This window comes from Carassius gibelio, chromosome B14, assembly GCF_023724105.1.
Source record: "Carassius gibelio isolate Cgi1373 ecotype wild population from Czech Republic chromosome B14, carGib1.2-hapl.c, whole genome shotgun sequence".
Taxonomy (NCBI): Eukaryota; Metazoa; Chordata; class Actinopteri; order Cypriniformes; family Cyprinidae; genus Carassius; species Carassius gibelio.
The window spans coordinates 22,700,945-22,712,600 of record NC_068409.1 but is presented as its reverse complement, the minus strand read 5'-3'; the positions used below and the strand labels follow the sequence as shown (position 1 = coordinate 22,712,600).

At 37.2% G+C, this 11,656-nt stretch overlaps 2 protein-coding genes and 1 long non-coding RNA gene across 5 annotated transcripts; 2 read left to right on the top strand and 1 right to left on the bottom strand.

The window, feature by feature from the left end:
• Nucleotides 1-4,442, top strand: LOC127970873 (START domain-containing protein 10). 2 transcript variants are annotated; one of them, XM_052573565.1, is made up of 7 exons: nucleotides 1-241; nucleotides 389-612; nucleotides 1,001-1,148; nucleotides 1,435-1,538; nucleotides 1,755-1,872; nucleotides 1,979-2,031; nucleotides 3,289-4,442. In XM_052573565.1, exons 2-7 carry the CDS (start codon nucleotides 427-429, stop codon nucleotides 3,493-3,495), a joined length of 816 nt encoding a protein of 271 aa, XP_052429525.1. In that variant the 5' UTR covers nucleotides 1-241; nucleotides 389-426; the 3' UTR covers nucleotides 3,496-4,442. The 2 variants fall into 2 exon arrangements, with proteins under 2 accessions (XP_052429525.1, XP_052429524.1); XM_052573564.1 differs by having other exon boundaries at nucleotides 4-241; nucleotides 419-612.
• Nucleotides 4,443-5,457: 1,015 nt separating this feature from the next.
• On the bottom strand, nucleotides 5,458-7,459 carry LOC127970917 (PDZ domain-containing protein 11-like). 2 transcript variants are annotated; one of them, XM_052573627.1, is made up of 6 exons: nucleotides 7,321-7,459; nucleotides 6,830-6,932; nucleotides 6,606-6,746; nucleotides 6,417-6,515; nucleotides 6,265-6,325; nucleotides 5,458-6,073 (listed from the first exon to the last, which is right to left on the bottom strand). In XM_052573627.1, the coding sequence occupies exons 2-6, from the start codon at nucleotides 6,920-6,922 to the stop codon at nucleotides 6,039-6,041; spliced, it is 429 nt and encodes a 142-aa protein (XP_052429587.1). In that variant the 5' UTR covers nucleotides 6,923-6,932; nucleotides 7,321-7,459; the 3' UTR covers nucleotides 5,458-6,038. The 2 variants fall into 2 exon arrangements, with proteins under 2 accessions (XP_052429587.1, XP_052429588.1); XM_052573628.1 differs by lacking the exon at nucleotides 7,321-7,459 and adding an exon at nucleotides 7,210-7,317.
• LOC127970918 (uncharacterized) lies at nucleotides 7,434-11,308 on the top strand. Its single transcript, XR_008156692.1, has 3 exons — nucleotides 7,434-7,574; nucleotides 8,269-8,316; nucleotides 8,688-11,308. It is a non-coding gene; the product is annotated as an uncharacterized LOC127970918 (long non-coding RNA).
• Nucleotides 11,309-11,656: the final 348 nt, after the last annotated feature.

Below are 11,656 nucleotides of genomic sequence, written 5' to 3'. Positions count from 1 at the left end.
GCGGAGCAGCAGAGACCACTGGCCCTGCAAACGGATGACCAATCAATACGGGCGGTCCTTCACACCCAGTTTGCGCCAGTTTCAAACAGTCTCACTTGAGAACATAAAAGCCCGAGAGCACATCAGGATCATGTCTCAGTGTGCTGAATAACCGTGCTTCAGCGCTGATTGACCAGCTGCGCACCTGTTCTACTCCCGGAAGTGGTGACGAGGTTTTTCCACACGCAAGCGTTGACGCCTGGTAAGGAATCTGTGAGAAAAATCTTGTCGAGCTTGAAAAGTGAATCTGTGACCTTAATAGCTACACCTCATCCTTTGTGAACAAAACAAACATATTCAGTCTTGATAGAAGCAAGATCTCTCAAACTGATCTTTTTGTTTCTCGCAGTGTTTTTATTCTGTGAATCTGCTGTCTCAGGTAACGTTATGTCTCGCGGTTCAGGAATCATTCCGGATGAATCCACGTTTAATGAGTTCAAAAGACAGTGCTTGTCCACGGAGAACTGGCTCAGTAAGTATGATAAAAACGACATGGAGGTCTGGGTCGAGGTGGCCCCTTTATCTGCTTCCACAAACAACAAAGGGAACTATTCCAAAGTGCACAAAATCAAGGTAAGATGTCTGCCTGCATCTAATTATCTACGATGTCATGTGTATACAGTGTGCACTTTAAATTTGTGGTGTCGAGGTTACCTTATAAAATCCCTTAAACCAGTAGTTTACAGACCCAGGAACCCCAATCCAGAATTTAAAATGTTTATACATTTTAACATTACCACATCATAACATATTTAAACGGTCATTGACTAGACATGATTCAATAGTACTTATGAGAATGTAAGGGTGTGGGTTTAATATTATTTTTTACATATCTTTTCTATGAACTCCACAATGTTTTTTTTTTTTTTTTTTTTTTAAACCTGTCCGTTTAATTTACATGTTTAGTCCCGTGTACTGCTGCCATAACAACACTAATGCAAATGAGTTGTTTCCAATACAGTGTAGGATAAACATAAAGGATGTATCGGCTGCTAGCATGTATGACGTGCTTCATGACAGCGTGTACCGGAAGACGTGGGACCCTACAATGCTTGAGAGTTTCGACATTGCTCGCCTGGCTCCTAATGCTGACGTGGGCTATTATTCATGTGAGTAATGTCATCTTTAAAATCTCAGTTAGTGAGTTATTTCTTATGGTCATTATAGTGGTTCTTTTGGAGATTTTGTTAGTCTCTGGTATTCACCCATCACATTTTGAAAAGACTTCAGCACCGTAGCTTATCAAAGTGTGATAAGAGTTGAAGAAAAGCCTGCTGGGACCATGTTTTTGTATGTATTTATAGTCAACTTTTTGTGTTTATGGCTATATATGGGCCTGCAGGTCATATAAATGGTGTTTTTATTTTATTTATTTTTTTATCCTTTTATTCACAGGGATCTGCCCAAAGCCATTGAAGAACAGAGATGTGGTGACCTTGCGCTCATGGCAGGCATCTGAAAATGAATATGTGATCGTTAACTTCTCCGTGAAACACCCGGTACATCTTCTATTTACCTACACTTTCTGTTAAAATATGTTTTGTTACATGCATCAACTTAGAACCAAATCGAAGAGCAAAAATATTGACCGTTTTTGAACAAGTTTGCATCCATCTCCTCACATTAGTGTAGGAGAAAATGTTTTCACTTCAAATATTCTGCTCATGAAATAAAAATCTATTAATACAACTAGTAAACTCTTGCTATCATTTTAGAAATTTCCCCCACGGAAGGATCTGGTAAGGGCCGTTTCCCTTCTGACAGGTTACCTGATCCAACCAACGGGGCACAACAGCTGCATTTTCACGTACCTCTCACAAGCTGATCCCAAAGGTATTGACAGATTTCCTGCTTTATTCGAAATGTTCCCCCATCATTTAATTACAGTAACACTTTAATTTGTTTCCTTTTTTTGTAATTATTATTTTTTATCTTTTAGGTTCTCTTCCGAAGTGGGTTGTCAACAAAGCATCTCAGGTCTTGGCTCCAAAAGTAAGTTGTGTGGTGGTGTTTTTTTTTTTTTTGTGCATCTGAGGATGCAAGTGTCCTTCTGTGTGGGCCTGTGTTTTAAGGCTTGTGAAATCACAATTGTTACTATGGGAACCTTCTGGAAGATCTTATACTGAAGACGCTCACGCAGCACTTGTGTTAAAAGTGAAACTTGTTTATCTCGTTCTGTCTGTATGCTGCATGACTACAGTCATTCTTTTTATTTACAGTAGAGTGTTGCTTAGGCTCCTTTTAAATACAAATCAATTTTTTATATTTTTTTTTATTAATTAATCATTCACAATCACTGACTCCACAAGCAGTAGCATTTTACACTTGCTAGAAACACCTTTAACTCTGCACCCCTCACTGAGTGTTCGGATTGTTATCTAAAGATTACTGATTATAAACAATAATTCAAGTCTTCTATTGCATTGTTAATTATTTATTTTTTTTGTCCATTTCATACTCTTGTGAATAATAACTGCATGTGGAAGGCCGTTTGGAGTGTTCCCAGACAGTATCTCTGTCCAAAGGGCACTGATAACATTGTGCATCATGCTTAGTGTTTATAAGCTATTATTGAACACTGAGGTGTTTGTCTTTCCATTGAACAGCTTTTAAGGTTTTATTATTTTATACGATTTTAGTCTCTCACGCTCATCAAGGTAGCATTTATCTGATAAATATGCAGTGAAGTTATACTGTGAAATATTACAATTTAAACTAACTGCATTCCTTTGACAAAGCAGATTTTCAGCATCATTACTGCAGTGTCACATGATTCTTCAGAAATTAGTCTTATGTGCTGCTCATGAAGCATCTCATTATTCTAAATGATGAAAACAGTTGTGCTGTGCTGCTTAATATTTTTTTGGAAACAATAATACTTCAATGTTTCAGGTGTGAAAGGAGAAGGATTGTGATCTATATGTGGATTAAGTGGATTTTCTTGTCTGGTTATGCTGTTGTATTAAAACCTAAATCAGGCGCATTAACTTTAGTTTAGAAGTCAGACTTTATAGGCAATATTTCACACAATGATGCTGTGTGCTGACAAACATGCTGGAGACATTTTCTAGAAACATGTATTTACAGCTATGATTTAGCAAAATGTCTTACTGCAATCTGAGTCACTGCACAGCTTGAAAATGAAGTAAAACTGGATTTCACTTCATTGTCTTGGTTACACAAGAACAAAAAACATTGTCACTTCTGCTGATACTAGTGCCACTCCCTCATTCTCCTGTCACTCCACAGGTCTTAAGAAGCGTCCATAAAGCCGGTCAGAACTACCCTGCGTGGAAAGCGGCAAATTCTCCAGATCATAAGCCGTGGCTGTATCCCATACAGAGTGAACTGCCCTTGATGGATCCAGCAGAGCTGTCCATCCAGCGCGGAGACTCGCTCGAGAACGTGGATGAGAGCTCGACCAGGGATGCTCAAGAGAATGAGGACAGCAGCTAGAACTTCCAAACTCTGGTTTGTGTGACCGGGTCAGCCCAGTTACCTCTCACCCCACTTATAGCTTACAACATTCAACATCAACATTGCTCCTTCACGTTCACCGAGTAAGTGTTTACAATGACTGGTGCACAGATCTGCTCATTCCATTACCCTTGTCTGAATTTCTTTCGCCATTGTGCGTGCGATAGTGGTGCTTATTTGAACAAAAGAAAATACTTTGCAGTTCTGCCTTTTAATTTAATTAAAAAATCCTTTTGAAGGTGGTTCATTCTTAAATGAGACCTTTTTTGCATCTTTAATTTATTACTAAATAATTTTGGTAAGGCAAATTTAATTCAATACATGTTATTGAACTGTTTTTTTTTTATTATTATTATTATTTCTTTATAAATCTAGTTAAACATGGAATCTTTGTTTTAAGTCACCATGGTTGGGGAGAAATTCCTCTAAATGTCATCCTTTTGTGTTTGTGTATTTATATCTCGGTGCCTTTTCAAAGAGGTGTGTCTGTAATGGCATGAGTGAAAATGATTGACACCAAGTAAACGTGGGAGAAAACCTGCATTAAAGGCCCTGTAATATGACCAAAGTGGTCCAAGACCCAGTGTGGTATTACCTCAACGTTTCTTACTTGAAGTGGTTTTAGTTCATTTGCCTGTAACAGGCAGAAGAAAACAGAAGGCAGAGGAATGTAATGAGGGCTTTTCTGTACTTCTGTTATGTATGTGCCCTTGAACATGAAAGAAAACGTCATTAGCAATATCATGAAACCAGTGAATCAAAGTTACCCATACTTTTGATAGATGTTTTTTTTTTTCTGAGGAAGGATGGATATGTAAATTTGTGTTTTTGATAACTTGAGTTTTATGTATGTGAAGTCCTAACTCAATGAAGGGTAATATGGTTTTACACTTTATAAATTTTAAATAAATTCTGTTCAAAATGCCTTTCGAAAACTCTTCTTTCTCTCTGATAATAAGATTGTTGCATCTTTTAGTGTGTATATTAATGGCACTGCACCATACTAGTTTACATGATCCTGGGCAAATACCCAGTATTTGCATATAAACAACCATCTGTTCCACTGAGCTCCAGTAACTCCGTAAAAGTTAAGTTTGAATTTTGTGTAATGAAATGATGTAATTAAACTGGTTCAATGTCAAAAGAATATTATGGCAAGAAAAAAATTGCAGAAAGTGTATTTACCCTCTTCCCATCCAAGAAGTTTGTTTCCTCACCAAAACCAATAGGGAGAAAGTTAGCATTACATGGCTTGCTCACCAACAGATCCTCTGCAGTGAATGGGTGCCATCAGAATGAGAGTCCAAACAACTGACAGAAACCTTAATAGTCCAGGAGTAACTGACAAGACTCCAGTCCAGCTACTAAAATCTTAAGTGAAAAGCTGTATTTGTAAGAAACCAATCCAGAATAAAGACGTTTTTGGATTTTGATGTGAGCGGACATCAGAACGGAGGAAGCACAATTTAAGGATTTTGGATATATTTTGGCAACCAGCAACAGTTTGAAGTTAAAACATTTTAATGGATTTGTTTCTTACATATAGGTAGCTTTTAACTTTACAAGACATTAATTGATGGAGTGGAGTCATGAGGATTATTGAGATGGTTTTTTTTTTTTATCAGATGTTTGGACTCATTACTTGGACTCGTTCATTGCAGAGGATCTGTCAGTGAGCAAGTGATGTAAATACTAATCTAAACAAATCTTTTCCAATGAAGAAACTAATTCATCCAAATCCTTTTTTGCTTATCTATTCCTTAAATAGTATTTATAGTACCACGGGTTAATAAAGTATATTAACAAAGCCAAACTACCTGACATCATGAATGTAAAAAGATCTGAGAATATAATATTCTCTTCTTACATTCCCCCCTCCCACTTTGAGTCTTTTTTCATCATACAAGTTATTTTTTTTTTTTTATGAGCACAGAAATCACATTTTCATGAGTAGATTGATTTTATTACAATTAAGTAGTCTGTAGCAATGTATCAGCAGGACATCAATCATTAAACATCTAAATGATTTGCTTTGGAATACAAAATTTAATCACAAAAAGACCTAGTTATGAAAATAATATATGATATATTAAACAGTTTCAGCCTTATTAAACAAATGCATCTAAGTGAAGATATCAATAGCAGATCATAATTTATTCAGGATGTAACCACCTAAAGTCATTGCATTCAATAAATAACACATCTGCCATGTTTTCTTTTCATACGCATGACATATCTCATAGAATATTAACATTTTCCTAGAGATGAGAAAACAGAAGAGGGGAAAGTATCAGAAAATTTCACCAGCTGCATTCAAATTTGGCACAGCTCAAAATCACCACTATGGGTGAAGGAGCATGTCGTGAAGTGTTTGAAGATGATTTCTTTGAGCAGTCTCTTAGTCAGAGAAGATAGTTAGTGGGAGGAAGATGATGCAGAGCAGCTGAAGGTTTCGCTGACACACCAACACCTCATCAGCTGCGTCACTGAACCGGTTCAGTCATGAAGGCCAGCTCTGCCATCTAGTGTACAGTCCTCTCCTTCTGCCGCTGGTAGTCTAGAAAAAGACACACAACACACATTTATGTCAGGAACTCCAGCTGAATCAGCTGACTGAAATACTACTGTCACATTTGGTTTGCACACGTCATATTCAGTAATATCAAATTATTAGATACCCTTGGATGAAAACAACACATGAAATGAGCTGGATTATGGTCTTAAGTGAAAGATGCATATAATACTCACTGTAAGGGAAGTATCGAACATTCATCAAAATCTCTCTTGCAGTCTTTAAAATCTCTACAGCCTAGGAAAGAAATCAAGATCATACCAATTCTTTTTAGAATATGAGAGAACCAGCGTGTTTCTGTCTTTCAGACTGACTCATCAGATCTTACCTTTGAATGCTCAATGTCTTGAAAGTCCACGTCATTGACAGAAAGGACCTGATCGCCCTCTTGCAGTCCTGCCCTATGGGCATCTGAATCTGGCACCACCTGTCAAAACATTTTGAGCAAAACCACGATGATGAAGTCAATTCTTTAGCTGAAACATAAACGAAGAAGGATTTAATTGGCAAAACTGACCTTTGAAATAAATATACCAAGCTGGGAGGCCTTTCCTCCACGGATATTGAAGCCCAGTTGTGCACCGGGTGGCTTTTTTAACACTACAGTGCGAGGTAGAAACTGAGTGAGCTCATTGTTGTAGTCAGGGTGATGTACCCTCTGATTAGAAGAAAGAAAAATGTCAATTAGGTCAATATGATGACAAAAGATTAGTTGAAAACGTAGTCTCCAATAACTGTCACCTCTTGTGGAGGGATCCACGCAGGAGGGCTCTCATAGGAAGGAAGAAACACTACTGGCAGTTGATAATCATCATACGGAATCTTTTGTTCCATGTTTTTCGAGCTAGACATGAGGGTGCGAGAAAACGTAAACAGTGACTTTATGATGTTCGATATATTTGAAGTGTAAGGTTTGTTTTCTACTTTTAATAAATTAGGTTCTTACAACACTAATATATACTTATGGCTAAAGCATGAAATGACCAAAGATTTATAATCAAAAGGGTGTAAATTCACTCTCTACGGTTCTCATTGTACAGTGCGTACAGCAAGCTAGCATGCTAACATTCGACAGTATACACAAGATGCGCTGCACAATGAGCTTCAGGCATGTAAATTACCAAAACGCTGCGAGAATGGACTGAGGATACAAATAGTATCATACTAAAATGAAAGACAAGCAAAATATACAGCTGCTTTTGCTCAGCGGTTTTGTTTTTCTGTCAACTCACCAAGAACTCCTCGAGCGAACATTATCCCCGCCCTACTATAGATCATGTGACTAGCACTATCTTCTCTTTTTCTTTTCTTTTTTTTTCCTCAACAAAAACTACGGAGAGGTAAAGAAAATATTGATATTGGGACAGTTTCGCGCATAGTATCCAAAGACCTTTCAGACTCTGTAAATGTGGCCTCTCGGTCACTTCCCTGACATGTCTCCTTCGTGTCCCGTTGCCCAATTTCCAGGGGATTTTAAGATCATAAGGTTAGTTATGTTTCTTTCCATTTAACAAATAAACTTGAAGGATAGGTGCAGTGGGTTTTTTTCATCTTTTGTTTTTGTAGGCAAGACTTTTAGGTATGTGCTTAATCAGAAATGGGCTTTAAAATATTAACCTAATCTGAAAATAAACTCTAATAAATAAATAAAGTCGGTCAACAAACCCCAGTCTCTCCTGTTGTCCACTTGTCTGGACTCTTTCAGTAGAAACAGAAGCAAGCAGTGGCTTCAGTTCATTAGCTTATATGTAAATCTGGTGTAGAAATGAGAAATAATTAACTATAGTGTCACCCAATCACTCAATACTTCAACTAAAAATATCCTACACCTATTTTTTTTTTTTTTTTTACTCTACCTCTTCTTTGGAAAGACTTGAATGTCACACAAAAAATTTACATTAAGAGATATACAATGTCTTGTTATACTTTGAAAGTCTATGTTTATTAGAAAAATAAAAATCCAATCTAATAAGCCTATTAAGTATTCCACATTCTATAAATGGGAGGGTGACATGACATCCAGTTCTACCGGGCCATTGTGTCATTTACTTATAAAAATGGGTATTTGTAAAAAAAAAAAATAATAATAATAATAATTATGTTGTTCCTCTGACAAGATATTATAACAGCAATTACTGGTGTATAAAGACCTCTATGTCACTTTTTTATCTAACATCAAGATTGTCAGACTCCAGGATGCTGCAGTGTCCTCTGGAGTAATTTGGAAGGTGAGTTTTGAGGTTTTAATTTTTAATTTGAAATCTCTGTCACTGATGTGTTCATTAGTGGTCAATGTTTGGTGTCTTATGGTGTGACATTATTTACATAAAAATTAAACACTTTTACAAATTTTACTTATTAACTTTTAAAAAGCATTGCCACCATGTGGCAATTTACATGCTAAGTATAAGCTAGCTGTTTTTAGCTAAACTGAAAAAAACGTCATATGGTGTGACTGTTTTTCAGTGACACTATATGATACTTTTGCCACACAATATAACACATACACCTTTTTTAATGATACATTTTAATTTTAATTAATTTAACCATGTTTGCTATGCTTTACATATTAAAAGTTGCAATTATTTGTCTGTGTCAGGCAGAAATTTCAAGTAAAGTGAGGACACGAAAATACAGGGAAAGACTCAATGCTGACTATGCAAGGAGAGAGGAGGTCCTAAAGGAAAGGAGGAAAAAGTAAGGAGATCATGTTCACACAGGACAGACATCTTCTATAGGGAAGGATGGCAAGTCTAGGCAACAGCCTGCATAGTGTAACTTCAACACAATACAAAAGAAACAGAGAAAAAGAAAAGAAGAAGTGAATGCCATTATGAACCTGACCCCTCCATCTATTGAAGCATCACTGAATGCACAGCACACACCAGAGCCTTCTGTCAAGTCTACCCATTCTTCTCCTGAATGCCCCACTTAGAATCTACAGGTGTCTGAAGAATCCATACCAAGCAAATTGATAGTTCAAAAGGATAGTCTGAGGAAACAACTTAAAGTTAAAAGGCTAAATCAGGCACAAAGAAGTACACCCCAAAGCAGAAAGATGCAGGACCGGCACTAATAGTTGAATAGTGAGAAGTTCCACTTCCGAGCAGCTAAAAAAATGTCCCATGAGAGAAAAAAAGAGGGTTACGGCTTTTTTGAAATTGGATGAGAACAGCATTGTGCTTCCTGGAAAAAGGATACAATTGAAGAAACATAAGAAACAAAGAAGGATCCTTACAAGCACACTTCACAAAGTCTTCAGTGGTAAGAGTGATACATTGCACAGAATGTCTTACATGCAGTTCACCAGAAACAAACCATTCTACATCCCCTAAACCAAAATCATGTGATTGTAACACCTGGGCATGCCATCAACATGAAAACATGAGACTTCTGAATGCAACTCTTTCAAAAAGATGAGGCTTCAGTGCACAGAATACTGTTTTGAGGAGGTTAAGTTCAGAGGGCATAATCCTGCCGAGAGGCAGGGGTGTAAATTTCATCTAACGGGGAGGATAAACAACATTTCTCAAGAGCAATTTTGGAAGGGGACACAAATAATCCAGCAAAAATTGTACTTGTAAGGATATGTATACACAGAGGATAGCCGTACTACTATTAGTGCAGCAGTTGGCGGCTGTCTTGACCGCAGTGCCACACTGGACAACTTCAAGCTGTTGTGGTCACATGGAGACAGCGCTCTGTGTCCTTTAGACATTACTATCCATCACAGTGTTGCACACTTCATCACTGTTGCCGCATGATGTTTTTCATGTCATTTTCATTACATTTTCAATGTTATTTTAGCACCTGGAACGCAGTTTTTACCCGGGGCCCCCTCGAAACGCGGTTAGTTTGGGCTTGTTGTGTTATGAACACCTGATGCAAGGCAACCCTTTCCATCAAGCGAGTAACGTTATTATTACTAACATAGCGCACTCATCGAAAAATCAATGGCATCATGTATTAAAGAGAAAATAATTACTTCCATTCCAATTTTTAAGTGAATAAAACAGCTATTGACAGCCTTTCTTACTGGAGTTCCTCAACTATTGACATCTCTGAATCACAGTCTCTGAGACATGATGACTGACAAATGTGTTGAAGAAGATGAAATCTCTACCATGGATAGCTTGCTTCTTTCAACAGTATGCCCAGTGGTTGGAATAAAGTAACATCCTTTTCACCTGGGGAAATACATACCGATTCCAAAAAAGTTGTACAAAATTATACAATGTACAAATTGTGAATAAAAAAAAAAATGCAATGATGTGGAAGTTTCAAATTTCAATATTTTATTCAGAATACGACATTGTTGACATATCAGATGTTTAAACTGAGAAAATGTATAATTTAAAGGAAAAAATAAGTTGATTTTAAATTTCATGGCATCAACACATCTCAAAAAAGTTTTTACCACTGTGTGGCATCCCCTCCTCTTCATATAACAGTCTGCAAACGTCTGGGGACTGAGGAGACAAGTTGCTCAAGTTAGGAAAAGGAATGTTGTCCCATTCTTGTCTAATACCGGCTTCTAGTTGTTCAACTGTCTCAGGTCTTCTTTGTCACATCTTCCTCTTTATGATGAGCCAAATCTTTTCTATGGGTGAAAGATCTGGACTGCAGTCTGGTCATTTCAGTACCCAGATCCTTCTTCTACGCAGCCATGATGTTGTAATTGATGCAGTATGTGGTCTGGCATTGTCATGTTGGAAAATGCAAGGTCTTCCCTGAAAGATACGACGTCTGGATGGGAGCATATGTTGTTCTAGAACTTTGATATACCTTTCAGCATTGATGGTGCCTTTCCAGATTTGTAAATTTTCCATGCCACTCGCAGTCATGCAACCCCATACCATCAGAGATGCAGGCTTCTGAACTGAGCGCTGATAACAACTTGAGTTGTCCTTGTCCTCTTTAGTACGGATGACAAGGCGTCCCAGTTTTCCAAAAAGAACTTCAAATTTTGATTCGTCTGACCACAGAACAGTTTTCCACTTTGGACGTGGCTTGGATGCATAGTCTCTTTTAGAAATAATGATGGAAGGGGAGGAGGAGGTCTGTGAAGCAGATGATGTGAACATAGCTCTACACTTCATATTCAACACTGAATATGCTTCAGAGTTGGAACATTTATTGAAAACTGTTTAACCGTTTAGTGTGTCAAAATGCCAAAACCAATATGCCACCCACAATGGCCAGATTTTATTTATTTAAATTTTTTTTGGGAGGGGGGTTGAATGAATGAATGTGTATGTATATAAATGCATGATATTGGTTGTTGCTTATTTATTTATGTATGTGTTTGTTGGCTTGTTTGTAATACATATTTATGTATTAAACAGTTTATGGACAATCATGGTGTCCTGTTTATATATTCAAATTATATTAGTAATTTATAATATTAATAATAATGTTATTGTTATCTAGAAAAAAGTTCATAAAGGAACTGATGAGGGTCATTAAAGCACCTTTAAGTGAAGGTTCCAATTAGAACCTTTTCAAAAAGGTTCGAAAATGAACCTTTAGGGTTCCCCCACAATTGCAATCTCCAAGAACCTCAAAAGT